Source organism: Eumetopias jubatus, unplaced genomic scaffold (assembly GCF_037043125.1).
Source record: "Eumetopias jubatus isolate StellerSeaLion01/CBP00866 unplaced genomic scaffold, mEumJub1_p1.0 scaffold_2, whole genome shotgun sequence".
Classification (NCBI taxonomy): Eukaryota; Metazoa; Chordata; class Mammalia; order Carnivora; family Otariidae; genus Eumetopias; species Eumetopias jubatus.
In genome coordinates this window covers 36,387,682-36,404,710 of record NW_028274808.1, presented here as the reverse complement: position 1 = coordinate 36,404,710, position 17,029 = coordinate 36,387,682, and the positions used below count along the sequence as shown (strand labels likewise).

General features: G+C 38.7%; 1 protein-coding gene across 1 annotated transcript in view; it reads right to left on the bottom strand.

The window, feature by feature from the left end:
- Positions 1-1,921: 1,921 nt before the first annotated feature.
- Positions 1,922-17,029, bottom strand: part of LOC114224819 (A disintegrin and metallopeptidase domain 3-like) — a 130,827-nt gene continuing 115,719 nt past the window's right edge. The window contains exons 19-21 of the mRNA XM_088021312.1: positions 9,692-9,854; positions 7,483-7,527; positions 1,922-2,111 (exon numbers count right to left, since the gene is read on the bottom strand). Coding sequence (XP_087877438.1) covers positions 1,922-2,111; positions 7,483-7,527; positions 9,692-9,854 — 398 coding nt within the window. The remainder of the gene's footprint in view (positions 2,112-7,482; positions 7,528-9,691; positions 9,855-17,029) is intronic.

Below are 17,029 nucleotides of genomic sequence, written 5' to 3'. Positions count from 1 at the left end.
TATCAGACATATTACTTATTTCCATTTTGCTTAGGGATCTTGATATGATTTTGTGCTTTTTCTTTCATTTTGGAATATTCCTCAGTCTCCTCATTTTTTCTCTCCGTGTCTGTTTCTCTGTATTAGGAGTCGATTACAACTGCTCTTGAATGCAATGGTCTTATGAAATGCCCTGTAGCACAATGTCCACTGTTCACTAGAACCAGCTGTTTCAGGGGTATCTCCTATGTGTGTTGCATGCACCCTGCTGTTGTGGCTGAGCTTCATTTCCCTTCAGTGCAGTCATCTGCAGTGGCTCTCTTTGCCTGTTGTGGGCAGTGTTTGGTCTCTATGGTGTTAGTGGGCCAATCTGGGCCTGACTTGGGCTTGAATTGAGTTAGAACAGGCATTTGCCAGAGATGTGGTAGCACCAAACTTCAGAGTACTTTCCTTGTGCTGTCCCCTGAAAAGCTTTCATTGGTGAGTGGGGCCTGCAGTCAGACCAGCTGTCTGCCCCTGGCCCACTGCTGAGGATGCAGTCTAACTGGTGTGTGTGGTTATTTTTTCCTCACCCTGGGGAAGGGGTCATTTTGGAGTAATGTTGGCCCTGTCCAGGCTGTTTGCCCACTGCCACTACCTTGGATGGGCTCTGGCCAAGAGCATATTTTATGGGGGTGGATCCACTAAATTGCAGAGGGACAAGACATGCAGTGTTAGCAAGTTAGCTAGTTAGTGTTGGTGCTATACTGGTTTTAGCTAGTGGCCCTGTGTTTATGCTGGGGTGCTGGGGAGGGAAATGTCACCTGCCAGCTCCTTTGTTCCTAGAGGAGTCTCCCAAATGTCTCTGTCCCTGCAAGACATGATATGAGATTAGTAAACAACTCTCCTTCCTCCATGCCCCATGTATTTTTCACGCTGCTTCTTCTATGCTGTATCTCTGCAGTGCTATTTGTTGTGCTATCTCTTTAAGGTGAAACATTCAGTTTCCGCTTGCCTCCTGGCTCTCCCAGAGCTAAGTCTGATTTTTTTAAAAGAACTTTATTTATTTATTTGACAGAAAGAGACACAGCGAGAAAGGGAACACAAGCAGGGGGAGTGGGAGAGGGAGAAGAAGGCTCCCCGCTGAGCAGGGAGCCTGATGGGGACTCGATCCCAGGACCCTGGGATCATGATCTGAGCTGAAGGCAGATGCTTAACGGACTGAGCCACCCAGGCATCCCGCTGAGTCTGATTTTTAAAACTCTAGGTTTTAAGTTCTGCTGGTTGTAAGAACTCATGAAATTCAGCCCCTCTGGTTTCAAAGCCAAATGTTATGGAGATTTGTCTTGCCCATCTGAACTCCCCAGTGCGATAGTCTGCTTCTCCATGCCTACAGGCTCCTCCTTTCCACTGACAGTCCCTTGGGGCCATTTAGCTCTCCCACCATATCTACACCAATCCTACACTCTTTCTTGTGGTCTATTCTCTTCATTTAGTTGTGAAGTTTGTTCTGTCAGTCTTTGGGTTGTTTTCTGGGTTAGTCACACTGATGTTAGTGTTATGTAGTTTTATCTGTGGGATGAGGTGAGGCTAGTCATCCCACTAGCCATCTTCCCAGCAATCTTCACCTTTGACCCTTGATTTAGAGAGTGGATACCTTGGCTAAAATCCTCAGTCCTCAGCTGAGGGTTAGGGAGATAGAGAGGAAGGAACCAGCGGAGGATTTAGAAAGGGAGAGGTAGGGATCACAGAGTTACAGAAAATTTCTCTCCAAGAAGAGCCTGGCCTTGCTTTGGAGACAAAAAGAGGTGGTTGAGACACCAGTAGTCTTGCCCAGATGGGTGTGCAGTCTTCTAAGCTCAGAGAGCAGTGCAAAGAGGAGGAACGAGGCTGGGCCAGAGCACAGCCAGCATGGCAGGGCTAAAGGCCATTGGAAAGCTCTGAGGCTTGAAAAGAGGAGTACTCAGGAGTCCACCACACTATCCTCAGCCTTGTGAGTAAGGACCGCATTTGTTTTCAGCTCATGCTGGCTTACCTTTAAGGCTCCCAACTGGCTGGGCAGCTGCCACAGGTTGAAGAAGAGGAACACCAGAAGCAAGCTTATGCCTTTGCGTACAACTGATTTGTTCTGGCTAAGGTTACATTGATTAAACCTTTCAATAGTGACATAGGGGCAAATGAGCATGATTTGTTTTCTGGTGAAGTTCTTAGTAATTTTGATTCTCCATGCCATGGTTTTCTGGCATGATTTATTGGCTGTAGAGGAAAGAGAAGAAAATAGAAATGTTAACAACTTGTACAAGAAATTTTTTATTTAAATACTACTGCAGAGTTAATTTATTATCTTTGCAAATAAGGAAAAATCAAGAATATTGAACTTAATCGGGTAAGATAAACAAAAAGCACTTTTCTTCAACTGTGTGCCTATTCTTAGAGAATTAGATTGTAATCAGTTGAAGAAAGGGAAAGGAAACCTAAGTGTTTTGTTAACAGTTACTCTAAGCACTAGCAGGGAAGGTACAGAGGTGGGAAGGGCAGCAAGGCAAATAGGAAATATGTCCCAGGTGGACAAGAGCATGCAGCTGTCTTTGAATGTTCTAAGAGAAATCTTAAACCACACATATCCAAAGCCTAACTCAACTTCTACCCACCTCTCATTTATACCTTCTTTTATCCCAGTACAGCCTTTTACAAGGATGAATTGTGTCAACAGTTGCAACGTTAAACTCCAGTCAGGATTAAAACTTGGACCTGCTAATAGTACACCTGGGATCCTCAGAAAGTTTTATTAAAATAAGGCAGGCCAGTGATCATAATGAACTAAAATAAGTTAATGGCAATGAAGATGAAGGAAAGTTATTGTAGAATCATCTGGGTATGTATTTTTTTCACACAATTCACCCACTAAAGTGTACAATTGAATGATTTTAGGATTTTTCATATATTGATCACCACCATATATATCACCACCCCACACCCCCAGCTCTTTAACCCCCTCTTACACAACCCAGCCTTACACAATCACTAAACTTTGTCTCTATAGATGTCCTTGTTCTGGATATTTCATACCAATGAATAACATATGGGTTTTGTGACTGGCTTTATTCACTTAGCATAATGATTTCAAAGGTTCACCCAATTTGTAGAGGTATCAGGGTTTCATTCCTTTTTATGGCTGAATAATATTCACTGTACGCGTAGATCACTATCTGTACAATGTTTATCCATTTATCAGTTGATGGACATTTGGAAAAGGAATCTCTTGGTCTCTGTGGTGAGGTACTCCCACACCTGAATCGGGAGCAAAGAATCTTTGTTTATTGATGGAGACTCTGTAGTTTCTCATTAGACTCCAGCTAGGTTGATGGTTCCCTTATCCATCAATGCCTTGAGGTATGTAGAAGTACACTCATCTCAGTAAGAGGGAGATGGGGAGAAGGGCACTGAAGCAAGAAAATCTTACCCAGAAAAGCTCAGCCCAGTGAAAAAGGAGCAACAAGTTTGGGTTCCCAAAAGGACAAAGATATATCCTAGATCTCAATTTACCTGAGGTCAAGGAAGAATCACCTGGAGACACAATAGTTATCTATGACCAGGAACTCAGTTCAAGCAATTCCCTGAAAATAGAATGATGTTAGTGACTATCTGAGGGTCCTGGGGCTGGCCTTACCTAGCAATATTTCCTCTCAATATCTCAAAGCCTGGAATGGATAGAGCAGGGAATCATGAGCTACTGGAAAGTGTGAACTGTAGGTGTCTTTTCCTGAGAAGGGAGCAGTTAACATGGCCCTGGGCATCTGAGGGTGGGCAGCAGCCCATGGAATGCTTACAGCTTGGGATGTAATGGTTTTCTTGGTTCAAAAGAGGCAAAGTTGTTTTCCCCATAAAGGATCACAGCAGGCAGAAGAATCAATAGACACAAGCCTATATATTTCGCTCTCAGGATTTATTTTTGTTTATGAAATTGAAAGCTTTAAACCATAACAAAAGGAGAGAATAGCAGTTTTTGTTTTTTTTTCCATTCTTGAATCAGGTCAGTTAATGGTGAGTGTCTTGGTAATAGTCTCTCCAACCTATGGCTTTTTGACATCATTTAGTCACTGCTGTAAAATAAATATAGAAAAAAAGAAATGCTAAATCTTAGTTGTTAATAAAAGCTATCTAATTTTGCTATGCAACTACAGGTGTAACAAGTAATTAACATATAGAACACTGCTTGTAGTGTCACAGTCTATGCCTGTATCCATGAAATTCTTAAACCCAGGTTTTTCCTGAATTGTCTGTGACAGCCCCAATAAAGGGAAATATTATAAAGTTGTATTCACATGCATTTCATTTACACAGTTTCAACAATTCATGTGGATAAAAGAAAATCACCAGCAAGGAAAGAGAGGAAAAGAACAATAAAAATATGTGAAGAAATAAATAATAACTATTAATTTATCTATTTTTATCTTCAGAGGAAGAGTACTTCCAGAAGTCCTCTGTGCATTTCCAACAGGAGTCCCACATACATACACATGTTCAAAACCAAACTCATTCTTCAGCCCCTCCACATCATCACTCCAACACAAACTGCTTCTGACCCGGCTACACCATATGTCATGAGTAAAAGGTGTCATCATCCATTGTGTCAGAAATGTTTAAGTCTTTGTAGTTCTCCTGTATTCTAACCCAAAAACACCCATCCAGTCACACCTGCAATTGAGTCTATCTCTGCTATATCTCCCAAAACTTTCTTGTTCTTTTCCTCTTACCTGATCCTGCCTCCTCCTGATCCAGAAATCCTCCTGCTGCATTTCTGTGTATTCCATAGTCTCATAACTATTTCACTAGTCTCTGGTTCTTTCTGAGTCTGACTGACTTTTTTCCTACTTTATCCCAGTAAAATCTCAAAAAGCAAACCATGTCATGCTAAATCCTTCCTTTACCACTTCAAAAATAACTTATATGAGAAATACTTTCTCACAGATGAGAAAACAAACTACTTGTCAGGGCATACCAGACACTTGTCTTGGCTCACCATTACCTGTGTAGATTTTCTCTCACAATGTTCATAAATTTTAATGTAAATTTTAAAATGTAATAAGAGCGCAAATTTGAAAACAAGTCTGCGTTTACATGTAACCTTGATTATCTTACTGCTTTATCAGTAAACATTATTTAAGCATTTTTCCTTATACTTTATATTCAAACTGTCAATTCATTCTGTTGGGTCACCTTCAGAATTTATTCCTAAGACCATATTTACTATCCCTGGTTGGAGGTACCTTCCTTTCCCTCCTGGATTACTACAGTAGTTTCTCCACTAACTGGTTTCCCCACTTCTACTCTTGCCATCATACAGACTATTTTCAACAAACCAGCCTTATTTTATTTATTTTTTAACAAAACAGCCTTTTATTTTTTTTTATTTTTTATTTTTTAAAGATTTTATTTATCTATTTGACAGAGAGATACAGCGAGAGAGGGAAATGGGAGAGGGAGAAGCAGACTCCCCGCCGAGCAGGGAGCCCGATGCGGGGCTCGATGCGGGGCTCGATCCCAGGACCCTGGGATCATGACCTGAGCCGAAGGCAGACGCTTAACGACTGAGCCACCCAGGCGCCCCACAAAACAGCCTTTTAAAGTGGAAGTCATGTGCTTGAAACTTTAATTCTCCAGTGATTTTCCCCTTTCACTGAGAATAAAACACAGATGCCCTCCAAGACTTCCTACAGCCTCCAGGAGTTTTACTGTCTGACCTACTCACTACCACAGCCCTCTTGCTAACTCTGCTCCAGCTAAACGGACACCCTTTTTATTCATCAAACATTCCTGACTTATTTTTTCATTGGATCATTCATATGCTTGGAAAGCTCCCGCCCAGATAGATGCATGGATACCTCTGACAGCTCTACCCCTGTGTCAGAAAGAGTTGATTTACAGCTGGAATGGAAAGACTCTATCTTTATCTCTGGGAAGGCCTGGATGCCTGGTTTCACTTTTTGCCCAGACAATGGCAGTGGGATTTGTAATGGGCTGTTTAAAATTTAAAATAAGGAACCTTGAGGCCTTGTGCATGAGGTGTCTCTGTGGTGCCCATTGCTTGCCTGCACTCTCTTTGCTGCACTGTATCCCTTACATTTAAATAAAAGCCTCCTGTGAGTTGACCCTGGGAAGTCAAGTACCTACTTTCAAACATCTAAACTGGGTAAATACTTGCACCTCCTCCAGCTCCTTGCTTACATATCCCTTGCTGAATAGGGCTCATTCATTCAATCATATTCAAAAGCTCTATCCAGGTCCTTCCTCACCACCAACTCTCCCATTTACCCCTACTGAGAAATAAGACCATTTTACGTGGAGGCAAGTAGTTATAAATGTTTTCTTTGGTGGCAGATGGGAAACAGAGATCCATCGACTTAACTCTCCATCAAAGTAAAGTATGGAGGAATGGCAAATTAGTAATTGGATGAACTCTTGATTTCACTCATGGTTGAATTTTTAATTTTTCCATTTACTCCCAGTGATAGGTCTAATGTGTCAAATATTAGGATTTCTTTATGTATATGACTTATAAATTTGAATATATAGGTACACAAATGCATATATGTACATATACAATTTATGGATATATTGAATATACACAAATGCCAACTTTATTCCATTTTATAGTAAAGAATTGTCTTTCTAACCCGGAGGGACAGTGCATTTATCATTTTGCCTTGCATCTAATAGATCCTCAGTAATGCAAATTCCATTTTCCATCACCAGGCATATATCAAGCTATAGGTTTCAAAATTATGAAGTTCTTAAGAGTTAAACCTTGGAATCTGGTTGTCTTAAATGAAATTCCAGCTCCAAAATTTACTAAAATTTTGTACACATAGATAATTATTTAAGTTTTTTATGTCTGTTTCTTCATTTCTAAAATAAGGATAACAATAACCATGGAACCTCAGTGAGGAAGAAATATAAATATTGTGAGTCAATCTGTGTAAATTTACCAAATTAAAAACTTAACTGTGGAAGCAGGATGCATGATGGTTCATAAATATTTTAGGAACATATTTAGAACCTCTTTAAAGTCATTTCTTATCATGAAAATGTTGGTTAATAAATTCTGGCTAATATTAGCAAACATTATATATTTGTAAATGTAAAACAAAATTATCAAAATCTTTGTTTCAGTCTTTGTCTTAGTATATGATATTGGTAAGTAGGAATCAAGATGATGGGGCGCCTGGGTGGCTCAGCCAATTAAGCGTCTGCCTTCGGCTCAGGTCATGATCCTGGGGTCCTGGAATTGAGCCCCACATCGGGCTCCCTGCTCAGCAGGGAGCCTGCTTCTCCCTCTGCCCCTCCCCTGCTCTCTCTCTCTCTCTCTCTCTCTCGCAAATAAATAAAATCTTTAAAAAAAAAGGAATCAAGATGATGGAATGTGGAATAATAGCTTTTTTACACTAAGATATTCTTAAAATTTTTAAACTATTGTATGAATTATATCATTTTCACTAATTCAATTCCTCAATTTACCTTTACCTTGATGACTGGTTGCTGTTACTACTGCTGTCTTCTGATACAGATCTGTAAAAAAGAAATGGCATTACTTTAGGGTTAGAAAACATTGTGATTTTATTTTTTCTGTCCATTTTGAGTATAGTTGACACACAATGTTACATTAGTTTCAGGTGTACACTTAGTGATTTGACAAGTTTATGCATTATGCTATATTCACAAGTGTAGCTACCATCTGTCTGATTATAGCGCTATTACAATGCCATTGACTGTATTCTCTATGCTGTGCCTTTTATTGCCTTGTCTTATTCATTCCACTACTAGAAGCTTACATCTTCTTCTCCCTTTCATCCATTTTACCCAACCCTCCACCTCACTCCCCTCTGACAACCAGCAATTTATTCTCTGTATTTATAGATCTGATTCTGCTTTCTGTTTGTTTATTCATTATTTTTTCCATTCATAAGTGGAGTCATATGGTATTCGTCTTTCTCAGTCTTATTTCATTTAGCATAATACTCTCCAGGTACTTTTTTAATGTTTTCAAAAACCTCCATACTGTTTTCCACAATAGCTGCACCAGTTTACATTCCTACCAACAGAGTACAAGATTTTTGTTTTGTTTTGTTTTCCTCCACATCCTCACCAACACTTGTTATTTCTTGTTTTTTGGATTCTAGCCATTATGACAGGTGTAAGGTCATATCTCATTGTGGTTTTGAGTTGCATTTCCCTAATTATTAGTGATGTTGAGCAACTTTTCATGTGTCTGCTATTTATATATCTTCTTTGGAAAAATGTCTATTCAGGTCTTTTGCCCATATTTAAATCAGATTTTTGTGGGGGGTTTTTTGATGTTGAACTATATGAGTTCTTTATATACTTAGATATTAACCCCTATCTATCATTTGCAAATCCTTCTCACACTCTTTTTTATGTTCCTCATAAGTCCACTTTCTTGAGAGTTTTTTTTTTTGATGGAAGTTTTACATCATTATGTTATCTTTATTTGCACAAGTGAAAAACAGAGACATTTTTCCTATAGCATATAAAATGAGACCCATTTATTTATCCTTACTTCTGCATTCTCTTTTCCCTAAATATCCACTGACTTAGCAAAATGTTGACTTGTATGGTGATATGGTAAAAAAAAAAAAAGCTGTATGTAAGTGAAATTAGTTAAAGAAAGACAACTACCATATGATCTCACTTATGTGTGTGATCTAAATTTTTTTGAAGATTTTATTTATTCATTTGACAGAGATAGAGAGCACACAAGCAGGGGGAGCAGCAGGCAGAGGGAGAAGCAGGCTCTCTGCCAAGCAGGGAGCCCGATATGGGGCTCGATCCCAGGACCCTGGGATCATGACCTGAGCCAAGGCAGACCTTCAACCAAAAGACACACAGGCGCGTCTCTAAAATTTTTTTAAAACAAAAAATAATCTCATAGATATAAAGAATGGGTTGATGGTTACCAGAGGTGGGGGTATTGGGTGAGTGAAATGAACAAAGGAGGTCAAAGGTACAAACTTCCAGTCATAAAACAATTAAGTAATTAGTATATGATGTATAGCATGGTGACTATAATTAATAATAAAATATTACACATTTGAAATTCCTAAGACAATAGATCTTAAAAGTCCTCATCACAAGAAAATAAAATTTTATAACTATGTATGGAGACAGATGTTAACTAGAGTTTTTGTGGTGCCCATTTCAAGTAGCTTAATTCTGATTTTAGAAACATATGAGCAATATTAATTAAGTGCAAAATGGGCATTGTCCTATCTGTATTCTTCCTTTGCTATCATATATTTTTTTAACATTTTTTTCACCTTCTACATAATCTAGTCACAAAATTTGATTCCTTATCTCTATTAATCTCCTTGGTAAAACTGAATGCCAATGCAAAAAAAAAATGAGGTTGCTTAGGTTGTAGATAGAGACTACTAAAGCAATTGTAGCCAACATGGCTTTCAATTTGAAAGGCACTGTGAATTTATTGAGTAGCTTCAGTTATTTCTGGACCTATAGGAACAAGAAAAATAACTTCTACATGAAATCTGAAAAAAATTGGTATATATTAAGACTCAGTATTTCTAAATATTAACCCAATTCATCCAAGATCCAAATTCAACACTTTTAAGTCCTACTTGCAATATTCTGAATTACATTTTAGTTCTTCCTCAATTGGATTTTAATCTTAATTTTAAAAAATAATAAATTTACTTACTCTCCACTTACTGTTCCCTCTCTGTTCCAAAATCCTATTTTATTCCATTTAAGAGCAATGATGGCAGTTAAAATAAGGATGGGTAGAAAAATGTAGAAACTGATCAAGAGGCCATTTTTTTGAGGAGCAGCATATCGTTTTCTAAGTAAGCTTTCACCTTTAGCTGAAAACATGAAGGTACATTTTAACTTTATTAAAAATGATAGTCAAAGCTTATTAGTAACTTGAAATATAAAAATTTGTGATTCAAATAATACAGTCATAGAATAAACTTACATTTTAAAGTTTACAAAAAATAAATTTTTTAAAAAATGTAAAAAATTAAAAATGTTTTCCAATATTCTGTGACTATGTTCCAAAGATCATTATATATTTGTCAACTCAATATATAATTAATATAAATTTATATTTAATCATTATATGTATATTTAATCTTTATGTGTTATATACTATTTTTCTATTATATTCCCTTTTATGAACTGCTACTTAAATTATATTAAACTGATATTATTCCTTAATAAATTTTTCATTTAAAAAATAGAGTAGGTATAAAAGAGGGACTCTAGGGAAGGAGGAAGATGACAGAGGAGTAGGGGACCCTAGTTTCATCTGGTCCTTGGAATTCAGCTAGTTAGCTTTCAAATCATTCTGAACACCTGTGAAATCAACCAGAGATCTAAGAAAAGAATTACTGCAATTCTACAAATAGAAAAAGGGACCATTTTCTGCAAGGTAGGAGGTGCAGAAACTTGAACCCCAGGTGATATCTTGGGAGATAAACTGTGGAGGGAGGAAGGCTTCATCAGCTGGCTGCTGGAAAGTGAGATAGCAGCAGAGTGCAAAATAGGAACTTTCAGAAGTCTGTGCCAGTGAGGGACATCCTGCATGAAAGGTGCACAGGTGGAAAAGTGGGGCACAATCCTAGGTGGGACAGTATGGTCTCAGGCTCCCTAGGTTCACAGAAAGAATGAAGGTGCCTGAGTGCTGCAGAGTTCCCCGCATCAAAGCTGGAAGCTGGCTGCAATCAGCAAGCCTAAGAGTGGGCTTTCACCTCAGTGTTGACATAAACCTTGAACTGCAGCATGATCAGGCAACTGCTGTCCAAGCAGGGACCCAGCAAGTAGCAGAACTATGGTGAGACCCTCTCTGCACCACAGGAATCTGGAGGGTTTGGAGACTCAGGTGGCATGGATCCTTTAAGCAAAGAGATCCCAGAAGTAACATAGAGTATAAGGAAACAGAAACAATATGTAGAAACAGTGACTTTACAGGTAATACAATGGCACTAAATTCATATCTTTCAACTTTACTCTGAATGTAAATGGGCTAAATGCTCCAATCAAAAGACACAGGGTATCAGATGGGATAAAAATACCAAGACCCATCAATATGTTTTCCCAAAGATACATCTAGACTGGAAGTGAGGGGTTGGAGAACCATTTATCATACAAGTGAACATCAAAAGAAAGCTGGGTGGCAATCTTTATATCAGACAAATTAGATTTTAAACCAAAGACTGAAATAAGAGATGAAGGGGAACACTATATCCTACTTAAAGAGCTTATCCAACAAGAAGATCTAACAATTTTAAATATTTATACCCCTAACTTGGGAGCAACCAATTATATAAAGCAATTAATAAAAAAAACTTAAAGAAACACATTGATAATAATAAAATAATAGTAGGGGACTTTAACACCCTACTCACAGCAAAGGACAGACCATCTAAGCAGAGATTAACAAGGAAACAAGGGCATTGAATGACATAATGGACCAGATAGACTTCACATATATATTCAGAGCATTCCATCTGAAAGCTACAGAATACACATACTACTCAAGTGCACATGGAACTTTCTCCAGAATAGATCTCAAACTGTGACACAAATTAGGTATCAACTGATACCAAAAGATTAGGATTATTCCATGAATATTTTTAGAGCACAATTCTTTGAAACTTGAACTCAATCACAAGAGGAAATTTGGAATGAACTCAAATACATGGAGGCTAAAGAGCATCAAACTAAAGAATGAATGAGGGGGGAGGAGCAAGATGGTGGAGGAGTAGGAGACCTAAATTTCATCTGGTCCCAGGAATTCAACTAGATAAGGATCAAACCATTCTGAACACCTACGAACTCAACAGGAGATCGAAGAAAAGAATAGCAGCAACTCTGAACAGAAAAGCAATCACTTTCTGGAAGGTAGGATGTGCAGAGAAAGGAATCCTAGGCGATATTCGGGAAGACAGATGGTGGGGGAGGGGGCCTCCTTCAGCCGCTACTGGCAAGTGATGGAGCAGCAGAGCACAAAATCAGAACTTTTAGAAGTCTGCTCCACTGAGGGACGTCACTCCAATGGCTAAGCAGGGGATGAAACACGTGCTGGGACAGTGTGGTCTCAGGATCCTTGGGGTCACAGAAAGACTGGGGTGCCTGAGTGTGGAAGAGCTCCCAGGTATGGGAGCGGGGAAGCAGGCTGCAGAGATGGAGCTGAGGAGTGGGGTCTCAGCTGGGGGTTGCCATAAACCGTGATCCACAGTGCCCTCGGGCCACTGCTCCTCCAGCAGGGACCCAACAAGCGGCAGATCCGGGGAGACTCTGCTTCCTCGCCTGGAAGGAGTGGCCCAGGAGTGCACTGCAGGGATCTGCTGGGTTTGGAGACTCCACACGGGATCGGGAGCCAGAGATAGAAACGCTCAGTCACAGGCCAGGTGAACACGGAGTGCTGCCCAAAACTGGGAAGGAGGGAGTGATTGCTTTTCTCTGACGGCTCACTGAGGAGTGGGGCCCCGAATTCTCAGCTCCTCCAGGGCAGAGATTGGGAGTCTGCCATTTCACTCTTGTCCTCCAAAGCTGTATGGAAAGATTGCAGGGAACAAAAGCTCCCAAGAGCAAACCCGAGTAGATTACTTACCCCGGTAAAGGCCAGGCAATTCTGCCTCCTGCAAAGACATTTGGGAACCACGGCAACAGGCCCCTCCCCCAGAAGATCAGCAAGAACAGCCAGCCAAGACCAAGTTTACCAATCAATGAGAATGGCAGAACTCCAGTGATAGGGGAATACTGCACATAGAATACATGGCTTTTTCCCCATGACTCTTTAGTCATTCAAAGTTAATTTTTTTATAACATTCTTTTTCTATTTTTTTTTAATTTTCTTTTTCCCTTTTTTAACCAACATCTTATCAATACCTTTTTTAAAAAATCATCTTTATTTTTCCTTTTTAGAGTCATATTCTGTCCCTTCAGAGTAGTTAACTTTATTTTTGGTATATATATATACATACATATATATATGTATGTATATATATATATAAGTTGTTCTCTCTTTAAAATTTTGGAATACACTTTCTTCTAACAGACCAAAATATACCCTAAATCTCTAGTGTATGGCTTTGTTCTAGTCTCCTGCTTGATCACATTCTCTCCCTTTAAAAAAAAAAAAAATCCAACTTCTTATCAATTCCCTTTATAAAATCTTTTATAATTTTCATTTTTACAGTCATATTCTATCCTTTCATCGTATTTATCCCTATTTTTGGACATACATAAGTTTTTCTTTCTTTAAAATTTTAGGAGGCATTTTCTTCTACAAACCAAAATACACCCAAAATATAGTGTGTGGTACTGATCTATGCACCAGCCTGATCATATTTGATTATATTCTGTTTTGTTTGTTTGTCTGTTTTTGTTTGCTTCTTTTTATCTTTTTCATTTTCTTTTTTTTTTTTTTTCATTTTTCTCTCTTTCCCTTTCTTTTCCTCCAGTTTCAGGTCTCTTCTGATTTGTTTAGTGTATATTTTTCTGGGGTCGTTGTTACCCTGTTAACATTTTGTTCTCTCATTCATCTATTCTCCTCTGGACAAATGACAAGATGGAAAAAATCACCTCAACAAAAAGAACAAGAGGCAGTACCGACTGCCAGGGACCTAATCAATATGGACATTAGTTAGATGTCAGATAGAGTTCAGAATGATGATTTTAAAGATACTAGCTGGGCTTGAAAAACCATGGAAGATATTAGAAAAACCTTTTCTGGAGAAATAAAAGAACTAAAATCTAACCAAGTTGAAATCAAAAAGGCTATTAATGAGGTGCAATCAAAAATGGGGGCACTAACTGCTAGGATAAATGAGGCAGAAGAGAGAATCAGTAGTATAGAAGACCAAATGATTGAAAATAAGGAAGCTGAAAAAAAGAGAGATAACCAACTACTGGATCACGAGGGCAGAATGCGAGAGATAGGTGATATCATAAGACGAAACAACATTAGAATAAGTGGGATCCCAGAAGAAGAAGAAGAAGAAAGAGAGAGAGAGGCAGAAGGTATATTGAAGCAAATTATAGCAGAGAACTTGCCTAATTTGGGGAAGCAGACAGGCATCAAAATCCAGGAGGCACAGAGAACCCCTCTCAAAATCAATAAAAATAGGTCAACACTCCAACATATAATGGTAACACTTACAAGTCTCAGAGACAAAGAGAAAATCCTGAAAGCAGCTTGAGAGAAGAGATATGTAACCTACAATGGTAGAAACATTAGATTGGCAACAGATCTATCCACAGAGACCTGGCAGGCCAGAAACGACTAGCATGATGTATTCAGAGCACTAAATGAGAAAAATATGCAGACAAGAATATTATATGCAGCTAGGCTGTCATTGAAAATAGAAGGAGAGATAAAAAGCTTCCAGGACAAACAAAAACTAAAGGAATGTGCAAACACGAAACCAGCCCTACAAGAAATATTGAAAGGGGTCCTCTAAGCAAAGAGAGAGCCTAAAAGCAACATAGACCAGAAAGGAACACAGACAATATAGAGTAACAGTCACCTTACAGGCAATACAATGCCACTAAATTCATATCTTTCAATAGTTACCTTGAAGGTAAATGGGCTAAATGCCCCAATCAAAAGACACAGGCTATCAGATTGGATAAAAAAAACAAGACCCATCAATATGCTATCTGCAAGAGACTCATTTTAGATCCAACGACACCCCCAGTTTGAAAGTGAGGAGTGGAAAACCATTTACCATGCTAATGGACACCAAAAGAAAGGTGGGGTAGCAACCTTAGAAAAATTAGATTTTAAACCAAAGACTATAATAAGAGATGAGAAGGACACTATATCCTACTAAAAGGATCTTTTACTTAATTTTATTTTATTATGTTATGTTAGTCACCATACAATATATCATTAGTTTTTCATGTGGTGATCCACGATCCATTGTTTTCGTATAACACCCAGTATTCCATGCAGTATGTGCCCTCCTTAATACCCATCACCGGGCTAACCAATCGCTCTAAAACCCTGTTTGTGTCTCACAGTCCATAGTCTCTCATGGTTCATCTCTCCCTCCAATTCCCCCCCACTTCATTTTTCCCTTCCTTCTCCTAATGTCCTCCATGCTCTTCCTTATATTCCACAAATAAGTGAAACCGTATGATAATTGACTTTCTCTGCTTGACTTCTTTCACTTAGCATAATCTCCTCCATTCCCATCCATGTTGATGTAAAAGTTGGGTATTCATCCTTTCTGATGGCTGAGTAATCTTCCATTATATATATATGGACCACATCTTCTTTATCCATTCACCTGCTGAAAGGCATCTCGGCTCTTTCCACAGTTTGGCTATTGCGGACATTGCTGCTATGAACATCGGGGTGCATATGACCCTTCTTTCCTCTACATCTGTGTCTTTGGAGCAAATACCTAGTAGTGCAATAGCTGGGTCATAGGGTAGCTCTATTTTTAATTTTCTGAGGCACCTCCCCACTGTTTTCCAAAGTGGCTGTACCAACTTACATTCCCACCAACACTGTAAGAGGGTTCTCCTTTCTCCACAACCTCTCCAACATTTGTTGTTGCTTTTCCTGTCCATTTTTGCCATTTTAACTGGTGTAGGTGGTATCTCAATGTGGTTTTAATTTGAATTAACCTGATGGCTAATGATGATGAACATTTTTTCATATGTCTTTTAGCCATTTGTATGTCTTCTTCAGAGAAGTGTCTTTTCATATCTTCTGCCCACTTTTTGACTTGATTATTTGTTTTTTGGGTGTTGAGTTTGAGAAGTTCTTTATAGATCTTGGATACTAGCCCTTTATCTGTAGTGTCATTGCAAATATCTTCTGCCATTCTGTGGGTTGCCTCTTTGTTTTGTTGACTGTTCCCTTTGCTGTGCAGAAGCTTTTTATCTTGATGAAATCCCAAAATTTCATTTTTGCTTTTGTTTCCCTAGCTTTGGAGATGTATCTTGAAAGAAGTTGCTGTGGGCGATGTCACAGATGTTACTGCCTATGTTCTCCTACAGGATTTTAATGGATTCCTGTCTCAGATTGAGGTCTTTCATCCACTTAGAGTTTATCTTTGTGAATGGTGTTAGAGAATGGTCGAGTTTCATTCTTCTGCATGTGGCTGTCCAATTTTCCCAGCACCCTTTATGGAAGAGACTGTCTTTTCTCCATTGCATGTTCTATTCAACAAGAAGCTCTAACAATTGTAAATATCTATGCCCCTAACATGGGAGCAGCCTATTATATAAGCCAATTAATAACAAAACAAAGAAACACATTGACATCAATACAATAATAGTGGGGGACTTTAACATCCCCCTCACTGAAAAGGACAGATCATCTAAGCAAAAGATCAACAAGGAAATAAAGACTTTAAATGACACACTGGACCAAATGATCTTTAAAGATATACTCAGAACATTCCATCCCAAAACAACAGAAGACACATTCTTCTCTAGTGCCCATGGAACATTCTCCAGCAAAGATCACATCCTCGAACACAAATCACGCCTTAAATGGTACCAAAAGATTGGGATCATTCCCTGCATATTTTCAGACCACAGTGCTTTGAAACTAGAACTCAATGACAAGAGGAAAGTGGGAAAGAACTCAAATACATGGAAGCTAAAGAGCATCCTACTAAAGAATGAATGGATCAACCAGGAAAATAAAGAAGAATTTTAAAAAATCATGGAAACCAATGAAAATGAAAACACAACTGTTCAAAATCTTTGGGATGCAGGAAAGGCAGTCCTAAAGGAAAGTATATAGCAATACAAGCCTTTCTCAAGAAACAAGAAAGGTCTCAAATACACAACCTAAGCCTCCACCTAAAGGAGCTGGAGAAAGAACAGCAAATAAAGCCTAAACACAGCAAAAGAGAAATAATAAAGATCAGAGAAGAAATCAACGAAATAGAAACCAAAAGAGCAGTAGAACAGATCAATGAAACTAGAAGCTGGTTCTCTGAAAGAATTAACAAGATGGATAAACCCCTGGCCAGACTTACCAAAAACAAAAGAGAAATGACCCACATCA